Source organism: Eptesicus fuscus, chromosome 12 (assembly GCF_027574615.1).
Source record: "Eptesicus fuscus isolate TK198812 chromosome 12, DD_ASM_mEF_20220401, whole genome shotgun sequence".
Lineage (NCBI taxonomy): Eukaryota > Metazoa > Chordata > Mammalia > Chiroptera > Vespertilionidae > Eptesicus > Eptesicus fuscus.
In genome coordinates this window covers 18398316-18424678 of record NC_072484.1, presented here as the reverse complement: position 1 = coordinate 18424678, position 26363 = coordinate 18398316, and the positions used below count along the sequence as shown (strand labels likewise).

The 26363-nt window shown below is 40.4% G+C and overlaps 1 protein-coding gene across 1 annotated transcript in view; it reads right to left on the bottom strand.

Moving 5' to 3' along the window:
- KIF16B (kinesin family member 16B) overlaps positions 1–26363 on the bottom strand; it is a 277225-nt gene that overhangs the window by 33863 nt on the left and 216999 nt on the right. Inside the window, exon 24 of the mRNA XM_028144837.2 lies at positions 16276–16365. Coding sequence (XP_028000638.2) covers positions 16276–16365 — 90 coding nt within the window. The remainder of the gene's footprint in view (positions 1–16275; positions 16366–26363) is intronic.

Here is a 26363-nt window from a genome sequence, read left to right as displayed (position 1 = left end):
CTCCTACCCTTTTCTCACCAACACTGCAATTTTGTTCCTGACAGTCAACTTTAAAACCAGTGGGAGGTAACGTGAAAGACTATAAATCCTGAGGTAAAACAGACCCAGTTTGAATCTTGGATTGACTGCTAACTAGCTAACTACCTCTGTTTCTCTGAGCCTTAGTATTTACTTTCTGCTGAAGAAAAATGAAGACAATAATACTAAACTTCACCAGGTTTCTGTGAAGATTTAGTGAAGCAATGCCAAATGAGCCTTAGCTACTAGTATTATTTGTTAGACATCTGGTAAGAAAGCAGTATGCCACCTTTTCTCACACCCTCTTCCCATCCATGGACTGGTGATATGGCTTCAAGGAGCAGAGTTTTCTGGAACCCTGGCCTCACTGGCACAAACACACGCCCCGTATGTTGCAGCGTAGAGCAGACAGGTACACCAGAGCTAGTCTTTGGGCTTCATCCAGGCTCAATTTCATCTTGTACAAATGTTCCCTCCGCCTCCCGCCCCGCAATGCTGTGATGCTGAAAGCTTGGCAAGCGTGCTTTCACAGTTGGTTGTTTTGTCATTTTCTTATGTGGCTGGTGAGGTGATGTGGTTTCTGTCGGGGGAAATGTGTAGTCACTCGCAAGCTCAATCAGAGATGGTGCACTAACAGGACTTCGGGAAGCCAAACTGGGTGGGGACCAAGCATTTAAATATCCTTGTAGTCAGTAGTCCATCCTGAGATGGAGGCTAATATTTTATGCTATTAATATCCCCCTCCACCGTGAAATAACTATTTATAAATTATGTATAATACTGTTGTTCAGATTTTAGGAAGAAAAGGGCAACTTAGATAACTTTTAGGCACATGATCACAGGACTCCAATATTCAACCATCTAACTTTAGAGGTGAACACAGGTCCAGAGTCAAGTGACTTAGGAAGGTTCAAAGTCACAGATGGGATAGTAGACTCCGGACGAGGAATCAGAACTCTAGGTTTTTTGTAATAACGCTGTAAAAGATGTATACAGTACATGGAAGGGCTCTTTCTAATGGAAGCCCTTAGGATCTAGGATTCAGATAAAAGAAAGTAACCCCTCCTTAAGTATATGAAACGAACAAGTAAACAAAAAATGATGCAATGCTGCTCGGCAGTGATCAACAGTTCCAACAAAAGCTATCAATGGAACTTCCCTGAGGACCCGAACCCAACAAAGTGACAGGGTCAGCAATAGCACTGGGAATGACAGAAAAGGGGATGGGTCTGGAGGCAGGCTTCCAGAAGTCCATCTTGGGACATTTAAGATTAGTTATTCCTATCACCTTATCCTTCTCATAAAAAAACTGAAGAAGAATGGTGGCTTTCCTTACATGTAATTGAAGGGTTGGAGGGAGGGAGGAAAAAAATGAGAGTAGAAGTTCTATGTAATTCATGATAGAAATGCACACTGCTGGGCCCACATCCCATTGGTGAAGGTAGGCCACCAACAAACTAAAGTAGAAAGGCAAGACCACAAGGCAACACAGAAAAAGAAATATGGCCTCCTATAAAGTAACTAGAGGCCCAGTGCACAAAATTTGTGCACGGGGGTGGGGGGAGTGTCCCTCAGCCCAGCCTGCACCCTCTCCAATCTGGGACCCCTTGAGGGATGTCTGACTGCCCGTTTAGGCCTGATCCTGATCTGAAACGGGCAGCCGGACATCCCTCTGACAATCCAGGACTGCTGGCTCCCAACTGCTCACCTGCCTGCCTTCCTGATTGCCCCTAACCGCTTCTGCCTGCCAGCCTGATCACCCCCTAACCACTCCCCTGCCAGCCTGACTGATGCCTAACTGCTCCCCTGCCAGTCTGTTTGCCCCTAACTGCCCTCCCCTGCAGGCCTGATCCCCTCCAACTGCTCTCCCCTGCAGGCCTGGGTCCCCCCCAACTGCCCTTCCCTGTAGGCCCGGTCACCCCCAACTTCCCTCCTCTGCCAGCTTGGTCACCCCTAACTGCCTTCCCCTGCAGGCTTGATCGCCCCCAACTGCCCTCCCTTGCAGGCCTGGTCCCTCTCAACTGCCCTCCCCTGCTGGCCATCTTGTGGCAGCCATCTTGTGTCCATATGGGGGCAGGATCTTTGACCACATGGGGGCAGCCATCTTGTGTGTTGGAGTGATGGTCAATCTGCATATTACTCTTTTATTAGATAGGATAGAGGCCTGGTGCATGGGTTGGGGCTGGCTGGTTTGCCCTGAAGGGTGTCCCAGATCAGGGTGGGGGTTCCCTTGGGGTGTGGGGCAGCCTGGGTGAGGGGCCTGTGGTGGTTTGCAGGCTGGCCACGCCTCCCGGCGACCCAAGCGGAGGCCCTGGTATCTGGGGATTATTTATCTTCTACAATTGAAACTTTGTAGCCTGGAGCAGAGCCAAGCCTTCTGCTCACTCCATGGCAGCAGCCATTTCTGTTGGGGTTTATTTACCTTCTATAATTGAAACTTTGTAGCCTTAAGCAGAGGCCAAGGCCGGCCAGGGCAGATGGAAAGCTTGGCTTTCTCCATCGCCGGGGTTAACCCTAGCCTCCTACTCTCTCCAGCTCTGTGGCTGCCGCCATTTTTGTTGGAATTTATTTATCTTCTATTATTGGAACTTTGTAGCATTGAGTAGAGGCTTGGGCTGGCAAGGGCAGGTGGAAAGCTTGGCTTCCTCTATTGCCAGGGAAACCCAAGCCTCCCGCCTGCTTTCTGTGGCCGCAGCCATCTTGGTTGGGTTTATTTACATATTTGCTCCTGATTAACTGGTGGGTGTGGCTTGTGGGTGTGGCTTGTGGGTATAGTGGAGGTACGGTCAATTTGCATATTACTCTTTTATTAGATAGGATTATATCAGAATCAGCTATCCAACTCTCTTATTCTGGCAGAATTGAAACGCCCTCCGTTTCTCCCTTTTAAAGACTCTTAAAAGTGCTATTCAACCTTACTATCTATAGGGTCGTAGGATGAACTGAATGAAATTTCCAATTTTGTAAGTTAAAAATGGTTGAATATCAGAAATTTCATCTGGTTAAACCCTGTATAAAACTTTGTCATTTTTAAGCAACCACTATGAAAAAGGTACATTTCTACCTGCTTTACCTGCCAAGTATAAATATTATAATTTGATAGGTCATCAGTTGGTTTATAAATAAGCCAATATTTGTTCAAAAGAATATTTCTTAGAAAGCACTCAAAAATAATAAAAATTAAAACACCTTACATTAAAGATATATATGACATTGAAATAGTTGGGGAGCTGGGAATGCACAGGAAGCCATTTAGGGACTAACAGTTTTTGCCATAGAACATGTAGTCACACTAGGCCATCGGAATCAGCCCATCTTCCAGAAAGAAAAGACCACCACGGCCTTTACCTGGAATAGAGAAAAGAGGGCAGGAGCTGCTGCTCAATTCTTGAAATAGTAATATTATAAAGATTCTCAGGAGAGTTTGGAAACCTGACGGAGAAAAGAGGCCTGAACTTTTTCTCTCTACAAGTGCAAACCAACTGCTTCATTTATTTTAAAACAGACAGCAAAGCAATCCTCTGTAAGTTTCATTTCTGGATTGTGAATAATTTAAACTGTCAAACTATTTTAAAAAATGGACAATTTACCAAAGTTGGAAGAACTACTGATCAGGACAAATAATGTGCCTGGAGAGTAAAAAAACAAAAAACTAAAAAAACCCTTTTCCATTTTGCTTAAAGTGTTCCAGTCTGAAAAGCACTATTTCCAACAAATTAAGAATACAAGAGGCACACAGAGAGGGCGATTCAGAACTGTCCCTCACTTCTCCACGCAGGCCCTACTTACATCAACATCTTTTGTTTATTTGTTTGGTTGCTTTCTCTCGAGTTAAACAGAAATTTGAAAATCAAGCATATTACCTGGTTATTTTTATTTGTTCTCAAGTTCTTTCTATTAACAAATTTTCACTTTTGTGGCCTCATTTTTTAATCTAGCAGATGGCGGAGATTGGATTTCCATAAGTATTGTCAGGACAGTAAATCGAAATCTGTGGGTAGAGAATAGACTCCTCTTTGATTTCCTTTGTAACCTCTGACAAAGGAAATACAGTGTCCTACATTTCTAAAAATTAATGTTCCTGAAGTTCTATATTCCTCACAATAAGTAAATTCTAAAGGGACTCAGGTAAATATTTCTGATTCACATAAAAGTTATCAAGATACTTGGATTCAGTAATGAGAGAAAAATAATTTTCTTTCTTTCAATGACATTGCATTTTCATAAAGAGCAAGTGCCATATTTCCCAACTTTTGTGGAGAGAGTCCCATATTGAAAAGTGTGATTGCAACAAAATAATCTTTCTCTAAACCATAAAAGCTTGATGGAACAGCTCTGGTTAAAGACGGTGGAGCTTTCTTTGCTCCCTTCATCTCCTTCAAAAGCACCAAAACAACAAAAGAGATGAAAAGCAAAGGAAACGCTGTCTCCAAACCGGGAAACTGCCAGGCGGTGCCCAGGGAAAGCACCGACGAGAGGGATGGGATGGAGGGCTTCTGAGAGCCTCAGCTCCTCACCTCTAGACCACAGCACCGTGAGCTGTTCACCACATTCAGCAGGCAAACTCTCAGACCTTCCACTAAGCTGTAATTAAAGAGACTAAATCTGGGGACAAGGACAATGCAGGGGACACCTGAGCCAAGAGAAAGGCAGAAGGAAGGAGGGTGTAGGAGGAAGAACCCAGAGAAGTTCAGAGTGTTAGAGGGAGAAAAGGCCAAAGGGAGTATATGCCTTTATGACCATAGCCAGTGGTTGGTCCTACAGCCCTTCCAACCACCAAAAATTAACAGAGACTATGTCTTAAAATGAAGGGGGCGGGGGGGGGGAATGGGTGGAAAACATTTCAGAAAAATTCTGGCAAAAGTTGAGGCAGGTAGCAGCTTGCTGACTCTCTCCAACCCCAGTACCTATCCTTTCCTTGGCCCCATGATACACTGGTGTTTTCTCCCAACAATTAGTCCACTTCACTTAAAGATGAAAAATAATTAGAAGCAACCAAAGCTGGAACTTGAGTAACAAGGGTGGGGTGAGGTGAGTTAAATGAAACATAAGTAAAAGGCAGAAAAAGAATATACACCACAAGGATTGGTCAAAGACAGCCAGAAATAATTCAGGCAAGAAATTATTCAGAGTCTTATAGGAACCACAAAAAAAAAAAAAAAAAAATCTCTAAAAAGGGCCAAGAGAAAAAAGTGATGCACGGGTTGAAAAAAGAGAGCACCAGGGGAAAAGAGGTAGGAAAGTGAGTTAGTGCTTAGAGAAATGGCTCACTCTAGGACTGGGACAAGGAACATATAAAATAAGCTGAAGCATCTGTGGTGTCAGCAATAAGAGGGGCTCAAACCAAAAGCACTTTGGAGTGTTAGAAGGAACAGATGTGACAACCGAAAGAGTTCCTAATGGCCAAGCTGTAACAGTTAAAAAAAATAAAATATAATAATAATAATAATAATAATGGCTTATAACCCAAAACATAATGATTGGATAAACAATTAAAGAAAGAAATGGGGAAAAACAGGCAAGCCTCCCATGTAAAAAAATTCCAAAATATTTATGACACTTCACCCTCAAGGAAGTAGAACATACCTCCCCAATTACTAAAATGTGTGCTGTGCACAGTGACTTCCTCCAAAGAACACAGTATAAAAAGGAGGGGAAACCGAGTACATTTCCAGGGGAGAAAGCTGCGCCAGGTGATCAAGGTCAGTGTAGACAGTGATAAGTTGTACTGATATGACAGCGCATGTATCATTTATGTGATGTGATGAGAATGGCACTTTAGTTACCTCTCTGGTTTTTAGATTAGATTATAACTCTAATCTAACTCTGAGGAAAACAACAGACAAGTCCCAATCAGGGACATTCCATAAAACACCCGAACAGCACTTCTCAAAACTGTCAAAGTCATCAAAAACAAGGAAAGCCTGAGAAACTGTCCCAGGCAAGAGCAGCCTAAGGAGACATAATGACTAAATGTAATGTGGTGTCCTGGGTAGGATCCTAAAAAAACATCGTTAATAATATAGTTAAAAATATACTTAATCCCTTCACCTTTTGCACCTAGCCCACCAACCCCTTCCCCCTCTGGCGAAGTTAATAATAATAATGTTATCAATATCAGTTCCCAGTAATGTAGCAATCATTGTGACAAATGTACTATACTAATGTAAGTTGTTAATAATAGGGAAAACTGCGTGTGGGGTATAAGAAAACTCACTGAGCGAACTTCACATTTTTTTCTGTAAATTTGTAACTATTCAAAGAGAACTTCTGTTTTCTGATCTGATACGTAAGAAGCTTAGAAGCCATCATTCCTGTCATGACAAAAAAAAAAAAAAAGAAGAAGAAGAAAAAAGCGCTGAACAAACTAAAAATCAACAACTCTTCCTAGCTCCATCAGAGAATTGAGGCCACGCGGCAAATTACTGTCCCAAAATCGGAGAGGCAGATGGGCGGAGACAGAGAATCACAGCTCAGAGGCCTAGAAGCCCAAGTTGGAACCAGTATTGGTAGAAAGACTTTAAACTGTAATTGGTGAAATGCTGGAGGCTCAATGCAGAGTAGTATGAGAGGTAAGAGCTGGTGGGAGGGGAGCATTGGAGGGAGTTGGGGTGGTCTCCACACTTTCATGAGTTTTACCTCTAGGAGGTAAAATGATTGTGAAGACGGGAGGAAAATCCCCTCAGGTCTGGCAGGAGAAGAGAGTAACCATTTGGAAATACACCCAGAGTTCTCTGTTTTCCTTAACCATGCCTGCCCTTAAGGGAAACTCTTTTGACCAAAATCTAACCACCTTTGTTTATCAAAGCCTAACCGAGCCAGGGGAAGTTCGATGCCCCACTCAGGCTCACTAAAAGCCTGGGATATTACCACAGGCCTAAGGAGCACCTCTCTGCCCGCACACCTCCCCTCCATATCACTAGGGCTCCTGTAAAGCAACAGGGGCTACATCTAAAAGGACAGCAAGCCTCAGACTCTATTGAAGAAATCTCTAGAAAACAGACTCACAGACACAGAGAACAGACTGATGGTCGCAAGAAGGGAGGGGGTTGGTTGGCTAGGTGCAAAAGGTGAAGGGATTAAGTACAAATTGGCAGTTACAAAATCATCCCGGGGATGTAAAGTACAGCATAAGAAATATAGTCAATAACTTTGCAATAACTATGTATGGTGCCAGGTGGATACTGGAAATATCGGGGGGGGGGGGAGGGGGAACACTTTGTAAAGTATATGATTGTCTAACCACTATGCTGTACACCTGAAATTAATACAAAGTAATACTGAATGTAAACTGTAATTAAAATGTAAAAAAGCAGTCTCTAGGAAAACCCCAAATCAACAGGGGAAACCAAAACAAGAGCACTAGAGGAAATTTTAGCCTCCAACACCATACCTACAGCAAACGACACACACATCCATATTCTAGTAGTTAGAATACCTCAGTTCCTTTCACCCAATAATACATCATGCCCAGCTTCCAGCATAAATCACAAGGCATGGTGAAAAACAAAAATACAATCTGAAACTATTCTAAAACAAACAAAATTGATTGAAAAAAGAAAAATTAGTTAGCCACCACCACACTCTCCATCCCTGCCCTGCCACTCCCCTCAACTTGCTAAAAACACCACAAAGAAACAAAAACAGTATTGGAACAAAAGTAGAATGAACACAATAACACAGATTATATGTAGTATGTAGTGTAGAGAAAATAACAATGCAAAATGAAATATGCTTAGGGAAAGAAAATATGACACTAAAAGACATTTATATCTAACCAAAGTGTCTTTCAAGTATGCAGGCCACAGAGAGACATTCTCAAGCAGGTAAAATCATCAAGGTACATTTTTCAAAAACTTCCTGAAGGACCAAAACCAACCAAGAGACAGCACAATATAAAGATCTTGAGAAGAAACCACGGTAACGTAAATCCTGCCTCTATTTAAACCCACAACTAAGATGGAATTATGTCTAATTTATGTCTAAAAGAATGTGAATGTTATATATCTTGACAATATCAAAATAATATAATTTTAAGAATTTGGGAGATGGGAGTAAGTAAAGTGTGCTAATGTTATCTCTGTTAGGAGAGTCAATTGGGCATTTATTAAAACACAATTGATAATTTGTGAATTGAAAACTAGCTACTAACATTAATGTTTTGTAATCTTTTTTCATATATTTTAGAGATCTTGATACAGATTGTGGTGAAGAAACATTTAATTTGAAGTTCAGCAATTTCTTTAGTTTTACTGTATTTTCTTTCACTCCTGTTACATTCAAGTAAAATTACATATCTTTGTAATGAAAAAATGGTGTATCTAGAATGAACATCATATTATAAAGCTGTTTCATTCTTTCTATTTTTTCTTATTATAATTTTTTATCAATCTATATATCTATCCATTTATCTGTGCCTATCCACTTAAGAACTTAAAATAATGTCCATTAAATGGTAACACTGATTGTATTAGAAAATGATTTTGGGTAATCTGTTGCTTTCTTCTTGAATTATGTGTAATTTTTATAAATGAGCATGTGTCATTTTTATAGAAATATTCAAAAGTGATTTTTCTTCTACAAATCTAATGAAACAATAAAATTAATACCATGTCTTTTCATTTTGTTTTACTTATTTAAAAATATATATTTTTTATTGATTTCAGAGGGAAGGGAGGGAGAGATCTAGAAACATCAATAATGAGAGAGAATCATTTATCGGCTGCCTCCTGCACACCCTCCATTGGGGATCGAGCCCAAAACCCAGGCATGTGCCCTGACTGGGAATCGAACCATAACCTCCTGGTTCATGGGTCTATGCTCAACCACTGAGCCACACCGGCCGGGCCATGTCTTTTTATTTTAATACCCTGGGATTGGGGAAATCACATTTCAGTTTTCAGCTCAGCAAAGAGATGGTTGTATAATCTTGAACAAGGAGTACAACCTTTCTAGTTTCTACGTAGTTTTGTCATTTGTTAAAATGAAGGGCTTGAACTAAGATGTTTAAGTTTCCTTTCAGCTTTGAAATTCTGTAACTCAGGTACTGATGACTAAAATCTCTCTATACTGAGTCAGAAGTAGCACTTTAGATAACATGGAGATATTTTATTTATTATCTCTGCTATATTGCTTTTAAGGAATGTACCTTATTTCCTGTAAAATCTTTATAGTGTTCTTATTTGAAGCAAGGCAAAGATGTGTAGATGGAAACTAGAACTCAGTATAATAATAAAACATTAACTTTCAAGAGGTTGTCGAATAGAAAAAGGACAGACTCAAATGGGAATGCACTATACATGAGAAAACGCTTAAATGATACCTTTTCCTGCTACCACCATTATCTTTTGCAGCAGGAGTGAGAAATGATGTAAAGATAGTTGAGCTCTTATGGGAAAATTGTGCATTAAAATTAAAAATGATGACTGAGGTAAAATAAATTGGATATTTGTGGGAGACACGATAGGCCTAGCAAACACTGGAAAAAATTTAATAATAGCTCTATGGTCTACTTTGTATAATTTTGAAATTTGATTATACAGAATAAAACACAGGAAACAAATAAGGATTAAAATAGCACTTTCTTTGGGGCCTAAAAGAAACATAATGTCAAGCTTGTTCTGCAAATCAGTAAATAAAACACATTCTAAAAACAAAAGTAATATAAAAGTCCTTAGAAAAATATAATCACTAATTTTGGGGTTACTGTGATTTCCAATGAAATTTGTCTTTCTCCTTTTCAGTGCCTGTGAAGTCTAAAAACCCTAGTTATTAACTTTACTTTGAGTATTCAACCAACAAGCCTTTAATTTTTAAGTTGATCTACATGAAGAATTATCAATAGAGTCAGATAAGAGAATAAGTAGTTGCTTATAACTAGCATAGGCATTTTATAGACTCATTTGTGAATCTCAGCTTTGGGAAAATGAAAGTATCCATCCATTCATCCATCAAGTTAGCTAGCTTTATGCATATTAGAAATACAGTCAGCATTCTCTGCTGCTTTGCAATATTTCTTAATGATCTTAATGATCTCAAAGTGAAATTTCTATCTACAAGTTGGTTTTTCCTTTCATGATTTCCAGTGAACTGATGCAGCCAAATTATCTTTTAAGAACCATCACACTTAAATCCTAACTTCAAAGTTGATTGCATTATAAGATAGGTCAGCCAGTCTGCTGCCATCAAGAAGATAAACTAAATGTATTGGAAATGGTTGCTCCTATTAGCAGCCTTTCTTGCTTGGCCAACTTCACTTTTTAGGTTAGACAGACCCCATAGTAAGTCCGGGTGGTCTTAGAGGCAATAGACAGCACAGATTTGGATAAATGGCACTGTTATTCCTTTGGATATAAATAACGACAGCCCTCATATAGAAAATAAATTAAAGTGAGCAATAAAAAGTTTTGCCTATTATTTATGATTGTATAACAAACAAGTAAAACTGGATTATAAATCACTGAAAGAAAACTGAGAACAACTAATAAAGTATGGAACCCTTACTAATAAAAACATTTGACTTCTGTAATCACCTGATACAAGTGAACTTTATTGTCATTTACTAGGCATTTGCTTTACTCATGTAATTCTTGACTATCTAACTAGTACCCAGTTTTTAAAGATTGGAAGGAAAAATCCTATATGGTACTCTAATTGGTCAAAGCCACTCTAACCTGTCTTTTGCAAGTAGATGCACCTACATGGTAATCGACAACTTCTGAAACATTCACACCGTGCAGGTTTGTGGCTGTAAATTTCAGCCACTCCAGCTTTTGAGAAATGCAAATAATAAAAACTCATCAAAGGGCTGCCATAATTCTCACAGCTGACTAGATGGAAGCATTTCTAACTCCTCAAAATTAATAGCAGCTCCCAAGGCCTTATAAGAACAGCTGTCACTGAGAAATACACTCACAAACAAATAAGCAATTCGCCTCCAAGTATGATTTGTTAGAGGCATGAAGTAGCAACTCTTCAGCACAACCTTGGTGGATTATTAAAGGAGCAACAAGCTACCTGTATACCTCTGATATGGTAACTTGAGCATGCTACACAATATTTATGAACACCTGCTGTGTGCCTAGCCCAGAGCTGGGCACACACTAGACTCTCATCAAATACCGTATTTTCCGGCGTATAAGACGACTATGCGTATAAGATTTTCCTGGGTTAAAAAGTTGTCTTATATTGGACTGCCGGAAAATACAGCAGTCCAATATATCTAATCCATTATATCTAATCCCATCAATATAGTCCAATATACCGTATTTTCCGGCGTATAAAACGACTTTTTAACCCAGGAAAATCTTACATGCCCAGTCGTCTTATATGCCGGAAAGTACGGTAGTATCTGCTGAATGAAGGAGCAAAGTGGAAACCTTTGCTGGTGTTCCATGTGGAGTAGCTAGCAATTACGACAAGGACAGACGACCAATGGAAGCTGTTGTCCTGTTGCCACTGAAGTGCTAGACCTTGGAGTCGTTCTAGGTATAAAACCACAGTTGGAAATGCAGTTAGGACTGCACTGACTTCATTATACTCAGTATAATGGTTGCCACGTCTCCACATAAAATCTCTCTCCTCCCAAAACCAGTGTCGATTTTATTTAGGCATGAGCCAGGGAAGACAGATCAGAGGATTTTCATACATGTCACAGCGATATTTGAAAGTGACATTTCAGATCTGTGAGAATTAACGTTGCATTTTTAAAGAATAAATGCAATTGAACTAATTCAAATGCTTGTATTTCCATCTCTTACTATGATGTTAACTGTCTCAGAGACGAAGATATCACAGGAACCTGTCATTGTCATGATATTCAAAAGAAGGAACCCATTTCTAGTTACCATCCATGGGGTCTCACTATTCAGCAGATTGTTACAGGGGATATTTCCTTCTCTTTGGTCTCATTTGGAGCACTCTGAGGACTCCCCCTTCCTGAATGAAGTCCTGGAAAGGAATCCGGAGACATGAACCTTGGATATGCCCCAAGTCTTGATGTAATTGAATTAAATAAACTCTCTCTGCGTATATGATTTCTCACATCTAAAAGGAAAAACTGGACTGACCATCTTTAAGTACTTACTTTCATATTGTGCCAATGGTCCCAGACCACTGCTATTGAAGTTTCCTTGATGGCTGCAGAGGAAAGTCTGATACAGTCTGTTTCACAGTCTTTGGTGATCCAAGAGACAATCGAAGTGTTTCCATTGTTTAGGTTTAAACTAGCCTGTCATTAATTCTGACAAGATTATTTGTCACTGAAAATCACCGGTAGGCTTGGTGATGCATAATAATGAAAAATTGTCTGATGCCCCCAAGGTGGATGCAAATGAAATGATAGGCAGTGTCTTCACCAGTGGCCCAGAGAGCATCATTTTGAGGATGCTTTTGCTCCACACTCTCAGGCCCCACATCAGCTGTGCTAAATCAGGATTTCCTAGTTTAGGGCCTGGGTCCACACATCTTGGTAAAGCTTTCCAGCTAATTCTGATGCATTTTGAGCCACCACCCACCTTTAAGAACAGTGATTTAAATACTGCTTATCTATCAAGTGGAGAGAATGGTGTGACACAAATCAGTGAGATAGCTCGGCCTCTGATAACGAACCAGGTCGGGAAGCTGGCAGCAACCTAGTTTTGCCTACATAGTTGTTTGCTATTTAAAAATTCAAGCAGGCCAAGGGCTTGATGCAGCTGAATTTATCTAAGGCTTACTGGATGTTCCCTGTGGCTATGGTTGGTAGCGTTATAATTTGGGTGGTGAGTAGATTTGCAATTTTTATATTAAATTTGGAATGCTGTTTACAGAACTGTTTCAAAAGCATTTCAGTGATGGATGGCATATAGCTGTCCAAGACAAACACAAGGCCACTGGCCAGTTTCTTTTCTTCCTCTTTTCTGGTGCTGCTTTGGGGAAATTACTTGGAAAATAAAGAAGGTGAGAAATGGTTCTATCAGCACGATCTGAAAGTCTCATATACAAATTAAATAACCTCTTGCCTAATCGTTTCCTTCAGTCTCACTGGTATTTACTGGGCACCCGGACATGCCAGATGGGAGGGAGAAGAGTTGCTCTCACACAGCAATCTTTCATGTTTCACCTGAAGGCTTTGAAAATATTTTCCCCTCAGCTCTGCTAGAAGAAGCCCCCAGGGATGGGCTAATGGAGGCTGATCCTATTTGAAACTCGAGGACTCTAATGACACCATAACGAAGTTATGATACAGATAGGCAAGATGGCCTGTTCCACTAACTTATGCTCTCACCACACAGAGCCATTAAAAGTTTCCTCAGCATTTGTTTTGTTTGTACATTTGAATACATAAAATATCCCACTTTCATGGTTCATCCTTTTGACTGTAGGCGGACCAACACAACAAACCTGCTTCAGAATCACTCTCAGCCAAGATTACAAAAGGGTCCTCAACAATGGATTCCAGGGCTTATCTGCTTTCACTGTGACGTGTGTCCCAGAGAGGTAAGGAGCCTATTAGGCTCTCGCTCTCGAGGGAGGACTCCTTGTTAAAAGTACTAAAACAAAGTCCTCTAAAAACCACACAGAGGATGGCATCTCTGAACCTCTCAAGAACCCTCTGATCTTCCAGCCCCATGTCCTCCTGCTTTACCAAATACATCACAGCCTACTAGACACCCGCTCAAAAGGGGAGGAGGAGGGAACACTAGGTCTTCACTATGCATTCTGGTGGTTGAATGGAATGTGGTTTTAAACGTGTTTATTTTCAGCTTCTTGAAGAGCCATGTTTTTGGCTTGGTGGACTCTATGATGTGGACTTCATAGACACTAAACATGAATAGTAACTCTGCCTCTTCCATCGAGAGGACACTTAGTGAGGCTTTGTCCCTGAGCACATACCTTTACTGGTATTTAAAAGGATTACACTGATTTTAACAGAGTAAAACAATGACATAGTTTCTATATAGATAAAGACTAGTGTGGAAACAATTTGCTTGAGAAAATTTCAGACATGCTCTCTAGCAGATGCTGTGTACTACTTCATAGTGCTTTCAATAACATACTTTATCTGAGTCTCTCAAAATGTTTACAAACTAGCTGTGGTATTGTCATTTTATAGATGTGGAATTTGAAAACACAGGGTTTAATATGATTAAGATTCTATACAAAGTCAATGAAGGAGAACAGAGGGGAAAAAAAAGACAGAGGACTGATTATTTTGCACAATACATGTCAGTATACCAAGAAGAGAAATTAATTCAAAACTAAAGGTAAACCTATTTAGAATTCAGAAGAAACTGCTAAAAATAAGGGCAATCATAACTGATGAATACCTAATAAACAGATTACTGATCTCAATTGCCAATAAATGCTTAGCTCGTAAGACTATGTGAAGTTAGGCTACACAGAAGAGAAATCAACTTTACAGAAAAATATATAACTGATACTCAACTTGATATATAAGCTTCACCTTGGAAATGTTAAGTGGTCACTGTTATTGTCACACTGAAATAAGATTTACCTAGATCTAGAGTTAGATGCTACTGCAGTTTTAGATATTTCCCCCTCATTGTTATTTTTATATTATTGTTTGTTTAGGAATAAAAAAATAGAGTCAAACTTCCTGGAATTCTATACTAGCTTCTGCTCACCAGCTGTGTGACACGAGACAAGTCTGTCCCCATATGAATTTAAGATATATGAGAAGGCACTTTTGCTCTTGTCCACTTCTGTATTACTAGGACCTAAAAAAATATGCCCCATAGAATGGCACTGAAAACTGATATGAAATATATCACTAATTAAGAACATATGTATAGTGTTTGCGTGTGTGTGCATTTATTCCTGGTAAACTTTTTGGCCTTTTGTTTCAAGCAAATTATTTTTTCCCATTGATTAGTTTGGGAACTTTGAATGTTGATATGACTATTTGTACACTATTAAAATACTGAGGTAGTAGCTTATAACCAAGTAGTTAAGGAACTGCAAAACTCACTTTAAAAACAAGTTGATCTGTACATTTAATATGTACACAATACTCTCACTTTTTATTGTCAATATAAACTTGGGACATGAAGAGAAAATTACAGAAATAAACTTAACTTGACTTTGAAGCAGTTACTTCTGGAACTAAAGTCTCTTGGAAACACAACTATAATTCATAGCTGAAGCTTCTTCAATATTAAGTTTAAATTAAATTTTAAAAATGTGTTTTTATTGACTTTAGAGTGAGGAATAGAGAGAAACATCAATGAGAAACATCAATCGGCTCCTGCACGCCCCCTACTGGGGATGGAACCTGAAACCTGAACATCTGCCCTGACTGGGAATCCAACCAGCAACCTTTTGGTGCAGGAGAAGACACTCAACCAACTGAGCCACATTGGCTGGGCACTTCTTCAATTTTAAATAGAATACTATTATGATAGCTCAACAACAGAATTCAGATATGACTTAAACTTACCGGGACTCAATATTTTCTATACATCAAGGAATCACTTTACTTACAAAAAGTAGTTCTCTTTATACTGTGTATCAGATAAGAAAAAGTGGAAGGCATGGAAAAGTTAAGGAAATACTTAGGGAAAACAGCCTAATTAGGCAGTGTCTGTTGATTGATTTGCAGTCAGTTTAACCCCAAATTACCAAAGAGCTGTGTTTATAAGGTTTTCTTTAGTTGAAGTAAAATAATAATAATGCATTCATTTAGAAGATATGCATTAATTTTAAGATTTTTTGTTTAAAAGTATTTTAAAAACTAATCTTTGTCAAAAAAAAAAATCACTAATGTATCACACTGAATAGCTGATCTAATGCATGCCATATTTACCATTTATCTCCCTTCCCTGTCTGATGGCAATTAACTGTTATGACTTTACTTCTCATTAAGAAGTCTAAGCATTAACATAGTCTTTTTTAAGAGACAAAAAAGGGTAAATATATATCAAGGAATTTATTATTATTTCATTTTAATAGGTGTCACTCACAGTTGAGAAGTTGTAAACTGATTAAAATATTTATTTTAAATTTATGAAAAAATTCATTTACTGTCACTTTACTATCACTTTCAAAATCTTATATTCAGAAAATGTTTAAACTGTGTAAAATAGAAATGAAACAAAGGAGAAAAAGTAAAAAGATATATTGACAGATGAGTAATTGAAATAAAACCTGATGACACTTATGAGCTAATGTCTAAAGGCGGGACATTGACAATGCAATCAACTCATTTACTCTATAAAACCAATGTTCTTAATTGGAGACAGTTATTTCACACCTTACCTCTGCATACTTTAACTTCAATGTTTTATGCATTTCTCGGAAACGACTATAACGTCTGAATACAGTCCATGTCTCATCAAGGACAGTAATCTATTAACCACAAAAATAAAAATAAATCAGCATTAATTAGAGGGAAAAGTCACTAAAAACTGTTTCAAATAATTTAAAAATTAACAAAAAGTGATTAGAATGTCAAATTTCTCCAGAATTGAAAATATTAATCTAGCTGCATAAATAAGACATAAATAATATCTGCTCTCTATTTAAGCATGCACCTCTGGGTCCCAAATCTGGTTACAAGCAGCATGTGACTATGTAAAGTGAGGAACAGTTAACTTACGAAAAGTATCCCCTAGCCCTCCCCTTGGGTTGTAGAGAGAAAACCCCAGAGGTGACCTTTCTGTACCAGTGATGAGCCCATACAAAATGTTGCTGCAGGCCACCAGCCACCATAGTGGACAGCAAGGGGGGAAAGTGAGAGAAGAAAAAGCAGAGAAAAAGGAAGAGGAGGAGGGAGAAAGAAGATGAGTACAAAGAGGAGAAAAACATATTTCTGCCTCTCAATGATTATTAATATAAAAACACAACAATATATTGTGCTTTATCTCAGAAGAAGAATTCTCAGTCTGGCCTTTATCCCACAGTTCCTGTTGATGAGCTGAGTAGGTGGAACTCTGGTGCACAACAGCCCACATCCTGAGGTCACAGTGACAAGCAGAAGCTGGTAGGCACTGCCAGCCTTTGGAATCACACAGCCTAAAGCACAGGCTGATGTGTCTCAAATTCCTATCTCAGTTCCCACCTTTCTGCTGAGCTGCAGACCCAGTACCAAACCTGGAGACATCTTTCTTTAGATGTCACACAGGACCCTCAAGTTCAAAGTGTCTATAATCAAACCTGACAGTCTTGCTGGAGAATATCTAGAACACTCCATCTCAGCGCATTTCCGTACCTACCACCAAGCCAGACAGATGCTGAAGCCATCCCCATCCCCTCCTGCCCACATGCATGCCCACATTAGAACAAGCATCCCTCCTTCACCATCACTGCCATTTCAGTATATAACTGATACTACTTATATAAATGTCTCCCCACCCTACACAATTTTAAGCCTTTTAAGTGAATGAACCTTTGATACTAATTAAGGTGGAGGTGAGAGGACTCTCGTTGTAGAGATAAACATTTACTGAGCAACCACTATGTGCTGGGCACTACACTACACGTCAGTAGTCAGTAGTTTGCTGAGAGACAGTCAAGATGATTTTGATTTTCACATCAGGTAAAGGTTCCAGGTTTGGCCCAGGTCAGTCAGCGTGGAGCACAAGGCCTGCTGCAATCTTTCTATGAGGTTCACCTGAATCAGATTATTTGAATTAATGGCACAATAGTATGATTTTTAAAAACTGCACTGAGAATATGGTACATTTTCAATGTTATTTGTAACACAAGTCTACAGGTTTCCAACATTTCCACTCATGAGATTTTCACCTGAGTTCAGCTTAAATACAAGGATGACAAAGGATCATACTTCCTACTTTATATAGAGAACATTTCAACCCCCCTTTATCTATCAACATGTAAATTTATGAAGACAATGATGATGAAGAATGAAGATTATCAGTGGTCACGGCAGAAATGGGAGGAGGGGAGACAAGACAATCACAGGTGTCATCTCTCCACGGGACATGTTCAAAGCTCTTGTCCATAATGGAGACACCTTCACACCTAGAGCTGGAGAAACGGCGCATATGAGGTTTGGGAAAACTATACATAAAGGGAAACTATGTATTAAAGTCCTATTTTGCTCCAAATTAAAACTGGGCATAGGATGAGGGTTGATGCAGAGAGCAGAGACAGAAGATCAGTATGACAAATAAATCAGATCAAAGCACTTAATTATTTTCTTCGATGTTGATACTGTAGGGCATCATTACTACATATCACTGCAGAGCAAATTCATTACTTCTCTCTCGCTGAATGGTTCTGCTGATACAAACCCATCTTTTCTAGGCCATAAAATGATCAAGTACAACTTAAATACCATAAACATAGCCACAAGATGAACTGCATTTACTTATAAACAATTCTAAATTGAGTGCTGTTCACAAATTTATGTTACATACATATTTTACTGGTTTAAGGATTGTCGATTTTAAGATGTCCTCATTATATATCTGCAGTGTATATCTATCTATTGCAAGGAGGAAATAAAAGTTTTTATACAAAGAACTTGTATAAAACAATTACTTACAGAGTTTCTTTCAACAATGTTTATTTAAAAAAAAATTTAATCCTCACCAGAGGATATTTTTTTAAATTTATTTCTTAGAGAGAGAAGGAGAGAGAAACTGATCAGTCGCCTCCCATACATGCCCAGACTGGTGACCTGACCAGGTATCGAACCTGCAACCTCTTGGTGTACAGGATGATGCTCCAGCCAACTAAGCCACCCAACCAGGGCAACAACATTTAAATGGGCTAAATTTCCTTGTATTTAGCAAGTTTGGAGGAAGTGGTCTAATATCAACCTAGTATATAATAAACAAAGTTTTTTCAGAGTTTTGCAAAATATAATATTGTGAAGCAACATAATTATGAACATGTTTGAGAATATATGAAATATTTTCCAAATGTTTACATCTGTTTAGTATCATTCATTAATGCATTATACTTACTTAAAATTTCTTCAGACAACTGTTGCAAACAGAACTACACCAGAAGTAGTAAAAGAAGCCAACATCCCACTAATCACAATGACCCCATAGATACCACAGACTGCCATTCAATTACTCCTGATCAACCTCTGAGATCACCAAATCTTTCTACAGATATACAACACTGGTGATTTTGGAGACACACACACACACACACACACACACACACACACACACACACTCTAAATGAATAATGGAGACAATGGGGCCTAAATTTCTCTTTTCAATAAATACTTTTCTACTTCATTCTCCCATTTGTTTTCTATCCTGAAATGTGGTCAGTACAGTGACCTGTATTTTAGTCCTTTCCTGACTTACCAGTAACTGTTTAAAGTTTTTAAAACATAGGCATTAGGGGAGAGGTTAAAGCATTGTAAAACAAAGAAAGAAAAAATGTCATTTACCCAATTTCTTTTCTGTTGATTGAGAAGAAATGCTGTGTTAAATGCTATAGGTTGTAAAACTCCTTAAAAGCATAGCCAGAAACAAAAGGTGGCCTCTAAATTGCCTTTAGTGGGTGAGCCCCTATTAAGAGCCTTTTGTTTTTAAGTGTCATGGTCCTTAGTTGTTTTTTTTAATTAATTAATTTTAAATAATAGTTGAATTACAATATATTAGTTTCATAGTGATTTGACATTATAAATTTAACCTTATGAAGTGATCACCATGATAAGTCTAGTAACAATCTGTCACCGCACAAAGATATTCCAATACTATTGACTATATTCCCTATACTGTACATTATATCCCTGTGATTCATTTTATAACTGGAAGTCTGTACCTCTTAATCCCCTTAATCTTTTTGGCCATCTCTCCGTCCCCTTCCCCTCTGGTAACCATCAGTCTGATCTCTGTATCTATGAGTCTATTTTTTTGTTCATTATTTTTCTCTCTTAGATACCACATATAAGTAAAATCGTATATATTTGTCTTTCTCTGTTTGACTTATTTCACTTAGCATAACATCTTTTGGGTCATTCCTGGTGTCACAAACAGCAAGATTTCATTCCTTTTAGGGTCCACTGAATATATGTACCACATCTTTATCCATTCACCTATCAATGCACATCAAGTTTGCTTCCAAATCTTGGCTACTGTAAATAATGCTGCAATAAACAAAGAGTACATATTTCTTTTGGCATTAGTATTTTCACTTTTAAAAATAAATACTGAGTGTAAAGGTCCTTTGGATATGCAACTTGCTGATAAAAGCCAAGGACATAAGCTGGAGCTAAATCCCTCCACTTAGCAAGAGTCAGTACTTGGCGATCCCAAATGATATCTAGAAAGGAAGAGAGGGAGAACATAATTTCCTAATGGGGTACTTTCATTATTTGCTATTATGTGCAATGTACCTCCTTCTATAGTTCCTCTAGAGAAAGTTCAAGAACGTTTACATACCTTTCTTTTGAGGAAATCCAAAAGAGTGCTGAGGACTGTAGCCAAGTGGTCACAGAGGAACAGAGACTGTCGGTGACCACCCAGTGGTACTATTCTCTCACTCAAGGGAATAGCTGCCACTGAATCCCATCCAAAAACTGCATAAGGAGTTCCTGAACCAAGCAGACATCCCCACTCCATTGCAGTGGGCTCCATGAACCAAAGCTCCACTAACTCCACAAATTCCGTCTCAGGGGCACCTGAGGGAAGTGGGGTGCCCGCAGGAGGAGCATGGTCTTACAGCCAGTGCACTGTGCAAGGAGCAGGGAGTCGAAGCTCCAATGCCAGATCTGCCCCTGCCTGTTGGTATCATGGAGAGGAGGTGTATGGAGTTTGAAGAATGAAGATTCCTGAAAACAGGAGACCCGTGCAGATGGAAGATTATTCAGCTTTATTATCCAGGAAACTGTCCAGACATCCATCTGAGCAGATGTATCATCAACAAGCACAGAGAGTGCCCTTGGCCTTGGGCTTCTGAACCTGGTCTAAAGCTGGTGTGTCATGAAGAAATGAGCCTCGTGGTTGATACCAAGGCCCAAACTAGGAAGTGAGGCAAAATCAGACAGGGCTTTCTGGCTGACCAAAATCTCAGCCTTCTACAATAAGAGTAACGGCTGCTTTATGCTTCAACTTCAGCACCTTCAAAACAGGGATGCCATTTATGTGAGTATATTTACTTTATTTTGTAGTCTGAAGGTAAATCTGAAAGAATGCACAAAGACCCTAAGATTCTGATACAATGGATGCCTTTCAAATCCAAGATCATTACTAATAAGTACTTCTCCCTTCCCGTAACACCTCTGTGAAGCAAGTGAAGAATAAGGGAAATTATTCTACTTTGAAACTGTGGGAAATTATGAGAATGACAGCCTGAGCAATTTTCCTTCAAAGTATCCAAATACTCAGAGGCAATGCACAGAATGCACTCTTTACTGGTCACCGATGGACAATGAAAGAATATAAAGCTCTGGATGGAGACAAATGTGGATCCTGACTCAGCCCAGTCACAAATAAGCTGTGTGGCTTTGGCTAAATTAAGCAACTCCTCCAGGCCTCATTTTTTTCATCTGTAAAATGGACTCACAATACCTAACCCACAGATGAACTAAAAAAAATGTGAAGCAACCAGCAGAGTGTTTGGCTACTCAATACATGGCAATTCTTGGCTCCTAGAGAAAGGTCTTCTATGATGCAATAGTAAAAGGCAAGGGTATCTATGGGCAGCAATTGCAAGAAGGGGAGTTTAACCCATTTTATGACTTATTTTGAGAGAAATTTATTCTAGGATGAGATGTAAAACTCCCCAAATTCTGAAATTAAGAAAAAATATTAACATATTCTTATAGAAGAAAATAAAATGAAGTGGAAATTCAAGGCATGGCCACAAGGTAATGACTGCTTTTCTTCTGTGCTTGTGATTCAATCTCTTTTCTTCATCATTTCTCAGACGTGCAGCAATTACTTTGTGAAGGTAAACACACTGCCCAAGAAAAAGTAATAGAAAAGATTTGTTGCTTTGTGTGAACACAGGGAAAATAAATGTGTGTGTTTTTTCTTAACTTTTTTTAGTGAAAGACAAAGTTCTCAAAGAGATGGGAGGGGTGCCTAAAAAAACAAGGATAAAATACGATTCTTCAAATCCCAATGCTATTTCTTTCACTTGTTATTTATGTTTAAAAATAATACACAAACTGAATATTTGAATCTAAATGGACCACACCATATGCAACACTTCATTTATCTCAGCTACGCTAAAACACAGCGGGAAGATGATCTATCAAGTTACTAACAAGCAGACGTTCAGATGCCAACACACAAATCCTTCTGAACATTTGTATTACATCATGTTGGGAGTATTTCTAAAAGATGTATTAGTGCACAGTTTATCTAATAGACTGAAATGGCTCTCATTTCTGTTCTGCCAAATAAAGAGAAATTTCTCTGGCTGTAGATGTGATTGCTTTAACTCCCTAACTGCAAATTTTCTGGGCATTTCCTCCTCATGCTTCTTGACAGGCCTCTCCACCATCAGATGCTCCAGGCTGACCCAAGCCTTAGCAATTGCCCCAATTTAGAGGGTACCCATGACTCAGCCAGAATTGAAAAGAAGCAGTTAAAACACACACAAAGATAACAGCAAATTTTGGGAGCAGGCAAGGATTTGGAAACAGCCACCATGACTAGAACAAAACTGAAAGATGGCCTCAACTTCTAAAAAGTGAAGAAATCAGAGACATTTAGAAGGTGCATTAAAATGAGTAAGTTAGGAAACCAGTATGGCTTAGAAGACTTATATCTCACATGGCCATTCGTTACCTGGATGTTCTTACTAGCGGTGTGGCCTCTGGCAAGTCACTCATAATTTCCTAACTCATTAAATGCAAGTAAAACCCCCATTTTGCTTCATTTTTCTCATTTGTGGAAATGTCTGGCAAAGTGCCTGAAAGGATGAGGAAGATGTTTGATAGATGTCTGTGCCCTCCCTTGAAAAGATGCTGCAAACTCAAATGCCTATAGGGATCAGTCAGGAAGGAAACTCTAGGAGGCCCCGCGACTGTAAGATAACAGGGAGCACAGCAGGCACCTGCATATTATTTGAGCTCATTCAATCCTGCCATGCTTCAGAGGATGGATGAAGCTCAGGAGAAGGGCTAAACACAGCCAGAAAGTAAGCTGGAAGCTTATGCAATACAGGCAAATCTCACAGAATATGTGAGAACAGATAACCAGTAAGCAAGCAGCTTGTGAGACCCAACAGAATTCGTAATATGTGCTAAACATAGCCCTATAACCTATATGATATGCCAAACATAGAAGAAATAAATATGACAGAAACGACAGGAATGCTACTTAGATACAGAAAGTGTTAAGTCATGGTCATGCCTACGTTGGGCCATTATGTCAACTCTGAATTGAGGACCCTTGGTGACAACCAGCCTGGTCCCATGCTGGTCCCACGTGTGCTTTACCCAAGAAATGCATGTGAGAATTAGACCTGTTCAGCAGGCCACCGGCAGCCATGTGCCCACAGAGCAAGCGTGCATTGCCCTGGGTACCCTGTGTCTGCCGAGGCTTCTTGCTCAAAACTCTGTCCTGGTAAGCACAGCGGGAAAGGCCCTGGTGGCAGAGAGAGGACAGGTGAACATGGCGTGTCCCTGGGTCAGGTAGTGTGCTCTGCCCACCTGCCCCTCCCTCCCAGGCTTCTCTGTAGGCGTTTAAACTGATTTAATAAACTGCGTGATCAGGGACTTCATTAGGTCTGTGAGCCCCTAAGTACAGTGCCTGGGGCCTCTGTGTGAACCTAGAGGCTAGCCCTCTAGCAGGTGACCCCCTCTGGGACAGGGGGCTCCGGGGTGTGTGCCAAAGCAGAAGCACAAGCCTGATCCAAAGGGGCCCCTGTGTGCTCGGATCAGTGCTGCCCTGTGGGAATGTCGGCCCGGGGTTCCTGTGCTATCTGACATTTTACAGAAACTTGGCAAACCTGGATTTCCATGTCAGATCTCCCAAGTTTTAAATGTTGACAACTTATTCAAAACTTTAAACACCTGTTCAGGCCAAATAATAAGCATCACCCACCACCGGTTTGCTCTCATAGCCTTAAGTTAAGAAGTGCCACCAGACCTGGTACTGAAGTCCCTGTCATGTGGTCCCTCAGTTATAAAAGATACTAAAATGTGAAGTTTTGTAACTCACAGCTTCTCACCTTCAGGGGCCCCTCTGTTAGGGGGGCCCAGCAGACATGAGAGCACTGAGCACCTCCCAGTTCCAGGGCCGCGATGACTGGAATTAGAAGAGAGGGCTCCCCACAAGTTTAAGCCCATGGGACTGGAAAGGGAACAACTCCACTGCCTTGGAATTATTTGTGGATTGCCTGCTGGAAACTCCCTTTAGGTCACACTTTCATGCTATCACTCATTATCCTTGTTCTCTCTGCTTCTCCCTTTCTGTTCAGGACACTGACCAGGACTTACAGCCAAACGAGGTGGCATTTGGGGCAAGAGGAGGAGAGTGCTACTATGGTACCTTCAACAAGAATCAGATGGTTAAAATTAGGACAGGTTGGGTCTGGATGTTGTTTATTTGAGGTAAAGGGCAGCCCTGGTCAGCAGATGGACCAAAGTGATTCCAGACAAAAGGGTTGACTTCCGGCAGCCCCACAAGGAAAGGAGAGCCCTTCCTGACCTGAACAGCATGGGGGAGTGTAACAGGTGCCAGGATCCTGAAGGAGAGGATGCTATGCCATGCACTCCCAGGAGCAAGGGCTGGAGAGTGCCCAGAGGTAGACCCAGGGGTGGACAGTGAGCAGGGTGTCTACCCCTCTCTGCAGACAACCCAGAACAAAACTAAACTATACTTTGAGCGCTGGCGACTGCCAGAGCCAGGATGTGTGCACACATACTGTATGTGTGTGTGTGTGCGCGCACGCACAGGTGTGTATGTATGCGTATGTACACGTGCACAGGTATGTTGGAGGGCAGAGTGGACAAGGTGGGAGGGAGGCAGGGAGGTGGGAGGCATCAGCTGTCTTGGACTTAAACACAGTCAGGACACGTGATTTCCCCACACCCTCACCCGATGGCTAGAGAGCCAGCCACATCCTGCAGAAGGCAAGGAGCAAAAAGACTAACCAATGACTGAATCCATCTGCAGACAGAACATGAGGAGCCCATAGCAGGAAGGGGGGTGGGCTGGGGAACTGTTTACAACGGACACATGGTCACCATATCCCTGAAGCTCTAAGCAGGCTGTGTCCAGTGAGAACACCTGTGGCAGGGCTGTGGGTCATGGTACTGAGCAACCTCCCCTGGGTGACCATTTCCAGCGAGGCCCTGGGCGAGGACTGGGCACCCAATGCTGCAGACTGACGGGCCCATGGAGTGCACATCTACGGGGAAGGCAAGCAATAAACACAAGTGTGAGCAGTAAACCAGGCGATGGGCGGTACAGCAGATGTCACCGCTCTAGGGAAGGTACCCAAAGACAATCTTGAAATATTACTTTCAGTTTTCACAGGAATAAAAACTCTCAGGAAACAAAATATTTGAAAATACACACCAGTGTTGGCTTGTTTCTTTATATTACCATGTTAATATGTAAAATAAAAGGTAGGACATTTCAAACAACGCTGGAAACATCAGCTTATTTCTATAACAGGAGTGTGACAGACTTTATCAGCCTTCACCACCGAGCTCCTAGGCCGGTGTTTTGCATCACGCTGAAATGTCACTTAAAAATAAAATTCTACCCACTCTGAAACCCTCGGCAACTGAAAAAGGCAAGAATAATGCGGTGTGGTGGATTTCACATGTCCATCACTGAGAAGCACTTGAAGCAGGAGGTAAAATGACTGCTGTAGTCCAGCCAGTGGGGTCACCTGCCCTCTGGTGCCAGCATGTTCTGTGCGGGGACATTCTGCGGCCAGCGGGGCATTCGGTGATATTCAGCACGAATGTGCTCTTAGAGAGCAGCCCGCTGGCACCCCTCAGCTTCTCGGCCTGTCTCTTCCATTGGCGAGCAGGACATCCAGCTCTGGAAGTGACTGTGGACACAGTCCCAGAAGGACGTGCTATCGGGATGCACGGGAAGGTGTAACTGGATGGACGATGGGAACCGATGTCCTGACCCAGGGCTTCCCAGGCCTGTGTCCTCCAAGGACCAGTAGAATAAAGAGGGGGGTGCAACATGGAGATGACCACTTTTGTATTGTCAAATAAGGACATTAAAACAAACACCAAATTACTAATTGTGATCCACCCACATAAGACGATGCTACTTAGTGATTAAAAGAAACAAATTACTGTTATACTCAACTACACAGATGAGTCTCCAAAGCACCATGTAAAGTGGAAGCAGCCAGACACAAAAGAGAAAGTGCTGCCCGGTCCACTTACAAGGCAGGTGTGGACAGACACAACTCCTCCGACCCACAGACAG